Genomic DNA, 13,209 nt, shown 5'->3' on the forward strand with positions numbered 1-13,209 from the left:
CAGATGCGATGTTTTCACTCAACCTGAGGTTGTCAAATGGACAAACCACTCTGAACACTACACAATGTTGACACCAGTATGGTATTTATTCTCGAGACAGAATATAAAAAGGAGAGCAGAATGAAAGATGCATCTGGAGCGAAACAAAAAGAGGCTAACGTTGGCGTGCAGAGAAGGCGTCTCAGTCTTTCCTGAGCGGCACGATCTCTTCTTTAATGCCCTCTTTGGAGACGATGCAGACTTTGAGGGCGTCTCCGGTGTACACGTCTCTCTCGGCAGCAGAAATAAACACGTCCTTCACCAGCTGCACTGCCTTCTCCTGGGTCAGAGGAACATGCTCCACGTTCTCCATGTTCTTGAAGCCGATCTGAGCACAACAAACAACTTAGTTAATGGTTGGTTTCTATTAAAGTCCTCGTGAACTGGAATCTGTAACCATTTCTTTTGTGAGAGAAACGGCATAATAAATGAGAAGACAGTGGGCGTGGCTTGTTTTTTGTACTGTGAGCTGATTGGATGTAGTAAAGTAGGTGTTTCATTCAGGAAGATGGGGAAAAGGGTCTGGGGAGAGTTATTACAACTTAACAGACTCCTCCTGCTCACTGTTTCTGTTGGTTGACTGACAGCTGGATGGGCGTGGTTAAGGGTGTTAGCCCCGCCCACCACATTAGACAGACCTAATCTGAGAATTTACCCAAAAACAATCAGGAAGTGCATTTACAGATTTCAATTAAAGACTATAAGGGCAATCTATTGTTTTTTTCCTAATATGGTTAGTTTTGACTTCATGTGTACTTAAGTTTGGTAGTGATGGGAGAAACTGCTGGTCTGAATGGGGTTTAAGATGGACTATTTAATATTATGATGATAATCTGAACTCTGACCTGGTTGTCGAGGAGCGGCTGCAGCATTGCGCTCGCTGATCCACCTGCTTTATACGTGTCCCTCTGGTAGGAACCAACTGGATCAAAACTATAAACAGCACCTCGACCTGGAATAAAGCAAAACACATGATTATTTAATCACACCGTTCTGTGTTCAAGAAAAATGTGTACATGCATTAGTGAAACGAAACTGATCAACCATTTGGAGAGACTTAAGATCATAAAAGTGTCAAGTGTCTGCACTGACAACGTATTCATTAATATGGGATGGCCGAAATTTGAAAATGCAACATGCAGTTTCCTAGCATTACCACAGTAATCTTGTTTATTGGTTCTTCTGTGGTAATGAAGAGGGGTTTTTAAAGGTGCTGTGAGTTTGTGACTCTTATAAAGTATACAAATACCACAATATTAATCTACCTGAAAATATTAATACGATTATCATTATTAAGGTTGCAGTAATTGTTGTTGTTGTTGTTGTAGTAGTAGTAGTTGTAGCAGTAGTCATCGTAGTAGTATTGATTGTAATTGTATTTTGAAGTAGTAGTTCCTGTAGTAGTTGATGTCGTTGGTATAGTGGTAGCAGAAGTAGTAAAGGTGTCGTTGTAGCAGTAGTAGTAGTAGTAGTCGTTGTTGGTGTAGTAGTTGTAGTAGTCATTGTAGTAGTATCGATCGTAATTGTGATTATTGAAGTATTAGTTCCTGTAGTAGTTGATGTCGTTGGTATAGTGGTAGCAGAAGTAGTAAAAGTGTCGTTGTAGCAGTAGTAATCGTTGTTGGTGTAGTAGTACCAGTAGTAGATGTCGTTGATGTAGATGTTGTAGTAGCAGTGATTGCGGTAGTAGTAGACGTTGTATTAGTTGTAGCAGACGCTGTAGTATCAGTAGTGGTAGTCATTGTTGTGGTAGTATCAGCAGTAGTAGACATTATAGTAGTAATAGTTGTGGTTGTGATTGTAGTAGCAGCAATAGTAGTTAATAATTATATAGTAATATAAGTAACTTTCTGCAGTAGTAGTAGTTAGGGTAGTACTTGTGATTTATTATCATTTATTATTACTGTTGTCATTTCTTTCTTTTTACTGTCATTATTTCTATTATACATTACTAAGCATAGTTGTTACTCCCTAACTCTGACTGGTTTCTTTTGTATCTGTTTTACTTATATCTGCGAGACTAGATTCATTTATTGGCTAACATTGTTCCTAATGTATGTAATCTGACCTTCCACCAAGTTACCTTTACATGGACACACACACACACACACACCTAACAGTACCTGACTATATTGTTTTTTTTTTTTTTTATTGTTTTTTTTATTGTTGTTTTGTTATGGTTTTTTGTTGATGTTTTTTGTATTTGTATGATCCCAATTTATGTACCTTTTTGCATATTCTAATAAAAAAATAAATAAATAAATCTACCTGAAAATGCAGGGGGCTATTCCATCAACCAAGCTTACAGAAAAAGCCAGGCTTTTTTTGGTAAGTCAGGTTTATTAATGGCGGATTCGGTTTCATAAATCAAATTTACGATAGTTCAAACTTAGTTACCCTGGCAACTTAGGCTGGGAAACTAGCCTGGTCCGGGGCAGGCTAACTCCAAGGCTAAGCCTTAAGTTTAAGCTTAATCAAAGTAATGTTAACATTCACCTGACATAATTTGATGCCATTTAAATTCACTTAACCTCTTAATAATGATTAAAACTTTAGTCACTTAATAGCAAAAAAAAAAAATTATATATATATATATATATATATATATATATATATATATATATATATATATATATATATATATATATATATATATATATATATATATATTCCAAACTTTGCATTGGTACTGAATAATCTAATGTATATGCACAAATATATTTAACGCAATGCATTAAAACGTTTAATTGCAAGCAACAATTGGCAGTAAGCGCAAATTCTCTCTCATGCACATGCGCGGTCAAGCACAATTACTATGTTTTATAACAAATATTTAATTTCATGTTAATAGGCATAAATAATAGCATATATTTAAAAATATAGAGCTACTGTAGCTTATTAAACAATCTGCAGTTTCGTGACTCACTCGCTGTGAACAGCTGTGTCTCATTTCAGAGCTCTTTCAGTTCTCTAAGTTGCCATGGTAGCACACAACGTAATCGATGCATCTATGCTCGACTTTTAAGGTTTCACAACAGAAATGTGCACGAGCAGTTATCTAGATCATTTAAACTGAACTCAGACTAGTTAAATCAAACGATCTTCAACTTGCCGTTATGGAATCAATTTAAGCGTGGACGTTTAGTTCAGCTCATTGAAGTCAGGCTTTTCTTAACCACTTTTATGAAATAGCCCCCTGGTTACTTGTCAAAATGTCTTTGTTTTGGTCTCTATAACCAGCTCATTGCCAGTTTAGCCAAGTATATTTCAGTCAGCCAGACTGCCTTTAATGCGCTCCTGACCTTTAGATGGCTGAATTAAGCCTGAAGACCTGAGCGAACTCACCCTCCTCATCCAGACCGCCGATGATGTTGTAGACGTAGTAAGGGAAGAAGCGCCTGCCGTACAGAATGGTGGACAGCATGGCTGCGATGGCTCCACTCGTCATGCTCTTGTTATTCGAGTGCTTGTACATCTGTAAGGGCAGCCCAGAAAGTCAAACACACCGCTCAGGAAATGTGGATATTTCTGTGGGGATCATGAGCTGGCTGGAAGTCCATTTACATGTGTGACTACACAAATACTACGGAAGTCAATGACATTTTCAAGTTTCTTTTAGCTAATGTTTTGCACAATAACAATAAATGTTGTAAAAATATTCACACCTGACATGGGGCAAATGCAATGCACTGGAAGGTATTGAGGTTGGAATAGCAGGTCTTAACATGAAAACAAGTTAAACAAGTTGTAAACAAGTTGTAGCAGGTAATGTTTTAAGTGATGAACCTTGTTAGTGAAATTATTAAAATGATGACAGCAAACATGACGAGTCCTAAAAAGTGCCAAGATGACATTGATAAAGCGATTTAAACAATTAGGACAGGGGTGTCCAAACTCAATCCTGGAGGGCCGCTGTCCTGCTGAGTTTAGTTCCAACTTGCTTCAACACACCTGCCTGGAAGTGTCTAGTACAGGGGTGTCCAAAGTCAATCCTGGAGGGCCGGTGTCCTGCATATTTTAGTTCCAACCCCAATTAAACACACCTGAAGCAGCTGATCAAGCCATTTCTAGGTATACTAGAAACTTCTAGGCAGGTGTGTTGAAGGAAGTTGGAGCTAAACTATGCAGGACACCTACGAGTTTGGACACCCCTGTTCTATTATACCTAGTATGAGCTTGACTAGCTTGTTCAGGTGTGTTTGATTATGGTTGGGGCTAAACTCTCCAGGACACCGGCCCTCCAGGACTGAGTTTGGACACCCCTTAATTAGGAGATTTGTTCAGTTTTGTATGTGAGGCAACGTTTTTTTTTCCACCCTTTTAAATGTGCAGAGAAAACTTATTGTCATATTTCCTAAATAATAATAATAATAATAATAATAACAACAAAGCATGTAAAAAAAAAATCAAGCTAAGAATAACTAATGATAATAAAGATACTTCCTTTATTTGTATTATCTGTTTTTTAATTGGTTGTAAAATTTGCTTTGTTATTTGACAAATTATATTGTTATTTTACAGATAAATTATCCACAGCAATATTATAGAAAAATAATAAAAGGTTGTTCATTTCTAAAACTCAACTCATTTTGTTGAGTGAAGCATTATATCTGTACATTTCAGTGTCATACTGTTAGCACACTGAAAATGTTCCCTCATGAAAAAACGACAACAGCATTTCCATTTTCCCTTCTAGGCTGTGAGACGCACCTTCAGTCGGGCCTCAATGATTTTGGTGAGCGTCAGGCAGTCTCCATGAAAACCACTGCAGCCCAGAACTGTAGTGTCTGTCCTGAGAGAGAGTAAAAACAGAGAAATGAAAGTAAAAAGTGCTGTACAGCACACACACGCTGACAATATAAACTGTGGGTGTGCATTTATTTGCTCACTGTCATGGGTTTTAACATTCTTGCAGCTGAGAACAATGACACAGACACGGTTTAATGCTAAATAATTCATAATTAACTCTGAAGTGCAATTTCTCAGTTTCTGGATTACTATTGACAACAGGGATTTTAAAGTACACTAGTGCACTCTCATTTACTAGAACTGGAAAAAAACTGGAAATATTTTTCAACTGATACAAAGATTTAATCCACTTCAAAGTCTTCAACTTCACTCAAAATGTTCACACATGTAGCAAAGTTATTAGCCTTCCTGTAAAGTTTTTACTTTAAAGGTTTCCCAAGTAGTTTAATGAGCAAGGACATTTTCACAGCATTTCCCAATTATTAGTCCCCCTCTGATTTTTCTTCTTTTACAAATATTTCCCCACATGATGTTGAACAGATTCAGGAATTGTTCACAGTATTTCCTATAATATTTGTTCTTTTGGAGAAAGTCTGATTTGTTTAATTTCAGCTAAAATAAAAGCAGTTGTCATTTTTTTAAAAACCATTTTACGGTCAGAACTATTAGCCCCATTAAGCTATATTATTTTCAATAGTGTACAGAACAAACCATCGTTATACAATGACTTGCCTAATTACCCTAACTTTACCCTAATTACCCTAGTGAAGCCTTTAAATGTCACTTTAAGCTGAATACTAGTGTCTTGAAGAATATCTAGTCTAATATTATTTACTGTCATCATGGCAAAGAGAAAATAAATCAGTTATAAGAGATTATGAGTTATTAAAACTATTACGATTAGAAATGTGTTGAAGAAATCTGCTTTGCAAATGTTCTGATACATACAGGGTTCAACGCTATGGATTTTTTTTTTACTGGTCTGATCGGGCCAGTGGTTTAGATTTTTACTGGCCCTGCCAAAATTTGTACTGGCCCCACCAAAAAAATAAATAAATAAATAAAATTTTTAAAGCTATTTTTCAGCCGCATATTTTAAATATGTGTCAAAAATAAAGTCTGTGAATCTAGAATTTCAATACTTAAAAAAACATTAATAAAAGTGTTGTGCAAACAAAAAGAGCAGTATGGAAAATGTGCAGGTATTTTTATTGCGGTTCGAAATTATTTAACAAAAGGTGGGCTGACTGTGGGCAATCAGTGCAAAACATCACTTCATTTTTTTTTTTTCGCGTTGTTCACACGTAAATTCCTGTATCTAAGACATTAGAAACAGGCATTTTCTTTTAGCCTTATAATTTGATGTTGCCGCCATGTTGCCGTTTCTTCTCTGTACTGGTTGTTCCCAGGTTGCGGGGAAAAAAAGCATGCTCAAAACATCAAATCAGATAAGCGGAACCGGAAAGCAATATGGTGTTTACGACTTCATTGAGAAGGGAGTGTTTAAAGACTTAAAAGCACAAACTTAAAACGCACATAATTGAAATAGTCGCAGACAAATGAAATGTTAGTGACAAGGCAGCACTGTCCCAATCGGGCCAGTAATGATCCTGTCTACTGTCCCAAGCATCTCTCACGCTGGCCCTGGGCCACGGGGCAGTCCTTATTGTCGAGCCCTGACATATATGTAAAAGTTCAAGAACACAGTTATTCTGACCTGTTAAAGGTAAAGTAACAAAGGGTCACTCATTAAATATTACAAAATTAATACATTTCATAATATATAACATCACTAAAAACAAAAATATGAGTAAAATAGAATTTTAGTGGGAGTCTTCTGTCATTAAAATCATGGTAAAAATGTATGACAGTCATGATTTTTTACTCTGTAAAAAAAATAAGAATAAACAGGACACACAGAATATGTTTAAATGAATAATTGAGGTAAAGTTAATTTTATATTCACACATTCTGACTTCCTCCTTAATCATATATTTTCAGAAAAGTATTATTTGCAAATTCTAAATATGGGAATCAAATTATCAGCCAATAGACTATCAAAGTACAACATTGTTCACAGTCAATTAAATAGTGATAATGTTGTTTTGAAGTCATACTTACATGTGATTTCAGACCCAATATTCAAAGTAGCATCGCAAACAATATAGGAACTGTTAAAATTAACAAATGTGCTAATATAAAATCAACTTTACCTCAATAAATTAATAATGTATCTTCTTAAACATGCTCTATGTGTCTAGAGTAAAAAAAATCATAATTATATATACATTTTCACCATGACTTACCGAAGCGGCCCACTAACAATCTGGAGGTAAATTAGCATTTTTGCCTTTATATCATACACATATATTAAAATAATAATAACAGTCACTCACAGCTTGTAGCATTTGGGCGAGTCTCTGCTGTGGATGCTGTAACCTTCACTTAAACGTGTGTCTGAGGCCACGATAGCAAAATCTTCACCAGCCACCGCCAGCACTGTCCTGAGAACAGATTCAACACAAATATACAAATGCCTCATTTAAATAAACAGAAGAGAAAATAAACAATTAATAAAGACAGACAAATCGAGGTGAAGTTGGTTTTATATTCACACATTTGTTCACTTTAATGCTTTACAACATTATTAGCACTTTTTAACTGATGTTATGTTAGTCATTGGCTGCCGATATGATTTCCCAACTTAAATAACTTTTCTGAAATTATAATATTAATCAAAAAGCTTGAATTTGTAAACATAAAACCAACGTTACCTCAACACAACTGCTTGACTCTGCTTGTCTCTTATTATTTATTGAGGTAAAGCTGGTTTTATATTAGCACATTCGTACAGTGACAACTTGCTCCTTATTTTGTTTACCACGCTACTTTAAATATTCGGTGTGAAATTGCATGCAAGAATGCCTTCAAAACAACATTAGCAGTCTTTAATTGACAGTGAACAAAGCTGTACTTTGACAGTCACTGGCTGATAATATGATTTCACTACTTAGAATTTGCAAATAATACTTGTCTAAACTGTATCATTAAGTGTGAATGTGTGAATATAAAACCAACTTTACCTCAATGTGTTATTTCAATAGTTAATACACTTATATTATTATAAACAAATCCAAATTTTCTTAAAGTATATTATACTACAATAAACTACAGTTTACTTTAGTAAAACTACAGCATTTATTAGTTTATCTGTTCACTATAGTGTACTGGGGCCTTCATTAATAGATTTAAAAGAGTGATTATTATAATATATACAGTATAATACACTTCACTATAGCATGATTTAAAAGCACTACAGTATTTACTATAAATTACTACAGTATTTTAGTCATGTAGGAGCAAATATAAGAACAATATAAACGTCCCACAATAAAACAACGTTTGGTTTAAAAATTAGCATCAATAATAAACCATATTAGGTCTAAATATTAATGTTTTTACCTCAGATATCATCGGTTTTGACTTACAACACATGAATAGTCAATTTCTGCAGTTGTGATAGTGAAAGTAAAATAAGCACACTGTTAAGCTCAATTTATACTGCTGCTACACCCGTGATTTTACTAAACTTAGCTCTCGGACATTTTATTTTGTGTAAAATGTACAAATTTTAAGTCTCTAAACAGTTTATAAGACGAGTTTATGGCTGAATCGTAGCTGTGAAGTGAATTGTCATGTTCGCTGGATGCTCTGCTGAATGAAAATGGAGGACAATATATCTTCTTACCCTCCGTTGAAGGCATAAGGGGAGAATTTGTGCTCCACTGGTCCTGTATAGTGATATTCTTTCATTTTGCCGTTTTCTCCATAAGCCTGGGCAGAAATCATGATGAGCTCCTCTCCGCAAAACTCGCTGTATCACCGCAATATGGCCGTCGGAAGTTGACAGGTCCTTTGTTTCCCGTGCGCGCCACCGCCACAGCGCCGTCTGCTGCTAATGGCTAGCTTTTCAACATAAACAAGACTTTTTATGCGAGGATTGTGATAATAAAGCAAGACAAGTCGTCACACAATTCAATAATATCTGCGATTAAGTGAAAAAAAGAAAGAAAAGGTGACTGAAGTGAATGTGTCGTGTTATTATTAGCGTCAACAAGCAACATAACTGCAGTAAACAAAGCATGTTTTGTACTACTTCATCATCACATTTGCTGTTTACAAAAAAAAAATGTTTATCACATGTATAGTATTGTTTAGAAGTAGTTCATACTATATTGAGTATCAAAGTTGGCCTAGTATTAGATTTTAATGTAAGTCTACATATGTACAATGTTTATGCTGCTAGTCTTGAGGTGAATGATTAATATGAAATATCCGTGATGATAATAATATTGCGGATATTAATTGCAAATTAGTTGGACCATTAAAAAAAAATGTTTTGTTTTTTTTTGGTAAATCTGCTTATCTGTTTTTTTAATCTAGAAACAAAAAGGTACAAACAACAGCAAATATATATATATATATATATATATATATATATATATATATATATATATATATATATATATATATATATATATATATATATATATATATATATATATATATCCCTGCTGAAAAATCCAGCTTAAACCAGCCTAGGCTGGTTGGCTGGTTTTAGCTGGTTGACCAGCCTGGTTTTAGAGGGGTTTTGGAACCATTTCCAGCCTGGTCTTAGCTGGTCAGGCTGGAAAATGACCAGCCAAATCCAACTAAAACCAGCTTGACCAGCCTGGTTTTAGCTGGATATAGCTGGTTTTGGCTGGACTCCCAGCTTGGCTAGGCTGGTCAAGCTGATTTTAGCTGGTCATCTCCCAGCCTGACCAGCTAAGACCAGGCTGGAAATGGCTGGAAACCAGCCTGGAAGTGAAAGCCAAAACCCCTCTAAAACCAGCCTGGTAAACCAGCCAACCAGCCTAGGCTGGTTTAAGCTGGATTTTTTAGCAGGGTATGTATATATATATATATATATATATATATATATATATATATATATATATATATATATATATACATTCAGCAGCGTACAGTGTCTATTCATGTAGTGATTTTATAGATCATCAGGTAAATTTAAAAAATGCCTCAGATTTTTCCGATTATCTGATTAATTGCATTTGGTTCCGCTCTGATGCCGTCAGTTTGACTCTGATTGGTTGAAATATGCATAGCCACGCCCCTCCAACATCTAATTTATATATGTATTTAAACATTTATGCATATATTTGTAATTCCAATGATTGATAAATATAGGGGCGACACAGTGCCTCAGTGGTTAGTACTGTGACCTCACAGCAAGAAGGTCGCTGGTGCGAGTCCCGGCTGGGTCAATTAGTGTTTCTGTGTAATTCGCATGTTCTCCCTATATTGGTGTGGGTTTCTTCTGGGTCCAAACACATATGTGTATGTGTGTAAATGAGAGTGTATGGGTGTTTCCCAATAATGGTTGCAGCTGGAAGGGCATCTGCTGTGTAAAACTGGATAAGTTATCGGTTCATTCCCTGATGAATAAAGGGACAAAGCCAAAGGAAAATTAATAAGTGAATGATTAAAAAAATTTAAGCTTTATACAGTATATGTAAATGGCCATGTTTGCAATATTTAGAAATATATGTTGCATATATGGTATGTTTTATGTCTGTGAAATTCAAATATGAATTTAAACGTGTCATGTATGTAATTTGCATATATTTCCATATATCAGATTTCTATCCAGGGTCACAATTTACCCAAAGCACACCCACACATGGAGACACAAGGTCATCTGTATTATGAGAAAACAGCCGCATGTTTGAGTAATTGCAGCCTGTGAGTATGTGTTGAGTGTGTGCTGAGTGTGAAGAGGGTGTGTGTTTCTCCTGCAGGCGCTGCTGTGCTCATGAACCTGTCCTTCAGGAGTGTGAAGGTGGAGCTTAGTCTCCACCCGACGCTCTTCTTCCTGACTCATGTGAACAGAAGAACAACACCCAAACATGAAGACCGAAAACTGAACATTCAGAAGAACAACACCTAAACAAGGTATATTGTGTTCCCCATATATATGTGACATATGGAAATACACGCAAATAACATCCATAAAATGTCATTTATGCAAAAAAATATGTCAAAATATTGCAAAAAGGGCAGCTAACATGTATTTTTTAACCACTGAAATTACAAATATACACACATATGTTCAAATGTCTAATAATATATGTGTTCATATATGGCTATACATATTAATACACACACACACACACACGCACACACAGGTCACATTGAGAAGAACAACACCCAAACACGAAGCCTGTGAACTGTGAGTCACAGCAGGCTGTGAGGAATCGCACTGGGTTGTTTCTGCATGGGCGTATGAGGAAGGGCGGATGCCAGATTTCATCATGATTTACTCTGATTTGGCAGATTTAGGACTTTGTGAATGTGATCACACCTTTTGATTCATGAAAAAAGCACAACAATCATCACATTATTGGACAACAGTTCACAATTCAAAGTATTTTCTGGCACTGATGGTTCACTCTAAAAATTGCTGGGTTTTTGTAACCCAATATTAGGTAAAATATGGACAAACCCAAATGTAGAGTTTAATTCACTCATTAATTTTCTTTTCAGCTTGGTCCCTTAATTAATCATCGGTCGCCTCAGTGTAATGAACCGCCAACTTATCCAGCATATGTTTTACATAGCGGATTCCTTTCCAGCCGCAACCCAACATTGGGAAACACACATACACTCTTGCATTCACACATATACACTACGGCTGATTTAGTTGATCAATTCCCCTATAGCGCATGTGTTTGGACTGTGGAGGAATCCAGAGCACCTGGAGAAACCCACGCCAACAAAAGGAGAACATGCAAACTCCACACAGAAATGCCAACTGACCAAGCTGGGGCTTGAACAAGCGACCTTCTTGCTGTGAGCCGATCGTGCTACCCACTGCGCCAGAATGACGCCCCAGGGTAAAATGTGGTTCTATATAAATGTAATTAATTAATACAATTAATCCAGTGGTTGGTTTTGTGCATATTTGACTGAAAATTGGATTAAAATAACTGTGTATATTTTAGTGTTGGATTGCATGAAGGACATTTGACATCTTTTCATAATAAAAGATATCTGATTAGATTATTAAAATTCTCTTCACCCGAAGAAAACAAAACAAAAATGTGTCAGTAAAGCAAAATAATCTTGTTTTTGCTTTAACATAAAACTATTTTGCTTGTTTTAAGGAAAAACCTTTAATAGATTATTTCTGAAAACTATGTGCTTGTTAATAAAATGCTTCTTGATTTAAGAATTTTTTAGATACTTAGACTAGAAACAATCTAAGACAACCATATAGTGCAGCCGAGAACATAAATATTACTCGTTCTGTTTATTCACAGTATCCTTCCACAATAACACCAGAACTTCTTTTTGTATTTCTATGGGCCTCATGGGTGTCCAAACTCAATCCTGGAGGGCCGGTGTCCTGCATATTTTAGCTCCAACCCTGATTAAACACACCTGAACCAACTAATCAAGCTCTTTGAAGAAATACTAGAAACTTCTGGGCAGGTGTGTTGGAGGAAGCTGAAGCAAAACTATGCAGGACACCGGCGCTCCAGGACCAAGTCTGGACACCCCTTATGGGCATTACAAGGTGGAAATAGAGAACAAAGAAAATAATTAGCGTAGCTGCTGCTCAGAGTGTATTCATTCATTCATAATTTTTTTTTTCGGCTTAGTCCCTTTATTAATCAGGGGTCTCCACAGCGGAATGAACCGCCAACTTATCCAGCATATGTTTTCCATAGCGGATACCTATCCAGCGCAACCCAACACTGGGAAATCATAGTGTAGTTAAACAAGAGATCCTAAATGTCAGTGTAAAAATGAAGTGCTATAAATAAAAATAGGGGTTATATAGACAAGCAGTATTTCTAACAAAATGTGTAGTGCATTAAGACTGGAAGAGTGTGTCCTACGGGTGGTTTGTCAAGCCCACTCACCTGCATGGAGCACACATGCATTATACCATTATGTGATGCATTGCACTTTACTTAAAAGATAGGTCTTTAGTTTTAAAGCGAGAGAGTGTGTCTGAGCCTCCGACATTATCAGGAAGGCTATTAAAGAGTTTAGGGGCCATAAATGAGAAGACTCAACCTCCTTTAGTAGACTTTGCTATTCTCGGTACTACCAGAAGCCCTTAGTTTTGAGATCTTGAGAGCGGGTTGGATTGTAGCAAGACAGAAGGTTGTTTAGATAAACAGGAGCTTGATTATTTAATGTTTTATATGGTTTTCAAAAGTTAAGTTGCTGTCTAATAAAAAACCCAAATCGTTTATCGTAGAGCTAATGCTAGCATTCGTCTAATTAGTAAAAAAGTTGAGTGTGTCTCTGTGTGTATATCTCGCTCTCTCTCGCTCTCTTATGTGTGTG

The 13,209-nt window shown here is 36.1% G+C and overlaps 1 protein-coding gene across 2 annotated transcripts; it reads right to left on the reverse strand.

The window, feature by feature from the left end:
• Positions 1-62: 62 nt before the first annotated feature.
• Positions 63-8,681, reverse strand: psmb1 (proteasome 20S subunit beta 1). 2 transcript variants are annotated; one of them, XM_087277810.1, is made up of 7 exons: positions 8,642-8,679; positions 8,537-8,606; positions 7,185-7,292; positions 4,750-4,831; positions 3,385-3,514; positions 885-991; positions 63-367 (listed from the first exon to the last, which is right to left on the reverse strand). In XM_087277810.1, exons 2-7 carry the CDS (start codon positions 8,599-8,601, stop codon positions 182-184), a joined length of 678 nt encoding a protein of 225 aa, XP_087133936.1. In that variant the 5' UTR covers positions 8,602-8,606; positions 8,642-8,679; the 3' UTR covers positions 63-181. The 2 variants fall into 2 exon arrangements, with proteins under 2 accessions (XP_087133936.1, NP_001003889.1); NM_001003889.1 differs by having other exon boundaries at positions 64-367; positions 8,537-8,681.
• Between the last annotated feature and the right edge of the window lie 4,528 nt (positions 8,682-13,209).

This window comes from Danio rerio, chromosome 13 (genome assembly GCF_052040795.2).
Source record: "Danio rerio strain M-AB ecotype USA chromosome 13, GRCz13ab, whole genome shotgun sequence".
Classification (NCBI taxonomy): domain Eukaryota; kingdom Metazoa; phylum Chordata; class Actinopteri; order Cypriniformes; family Danionidae; genus Danio; species Danio rerio.

Coding starts and splice junctions, on each gene's coding strand:
- psmb1 (NM_001003889.1), bottom strand. CDS start 8,637: ATGATTTCTGCCCAGGCTTATGGAGAAAACGGCAAAATGAAAGAATAT. Junction 4,832..7,184: donor TCGCCCAAATGCTACAAGCT/GTGAGTGACTGT, acceptor ACTCTCTCTCAG/GACAGACACTACAGTTCTGG. Junction 368..884: donor AGCCGCTCCTCGACAACCAG/GTCAGAGTTCAG, acceptor TGTTGTGCTCAG/ATCGGCTTCAAGAACATGGA.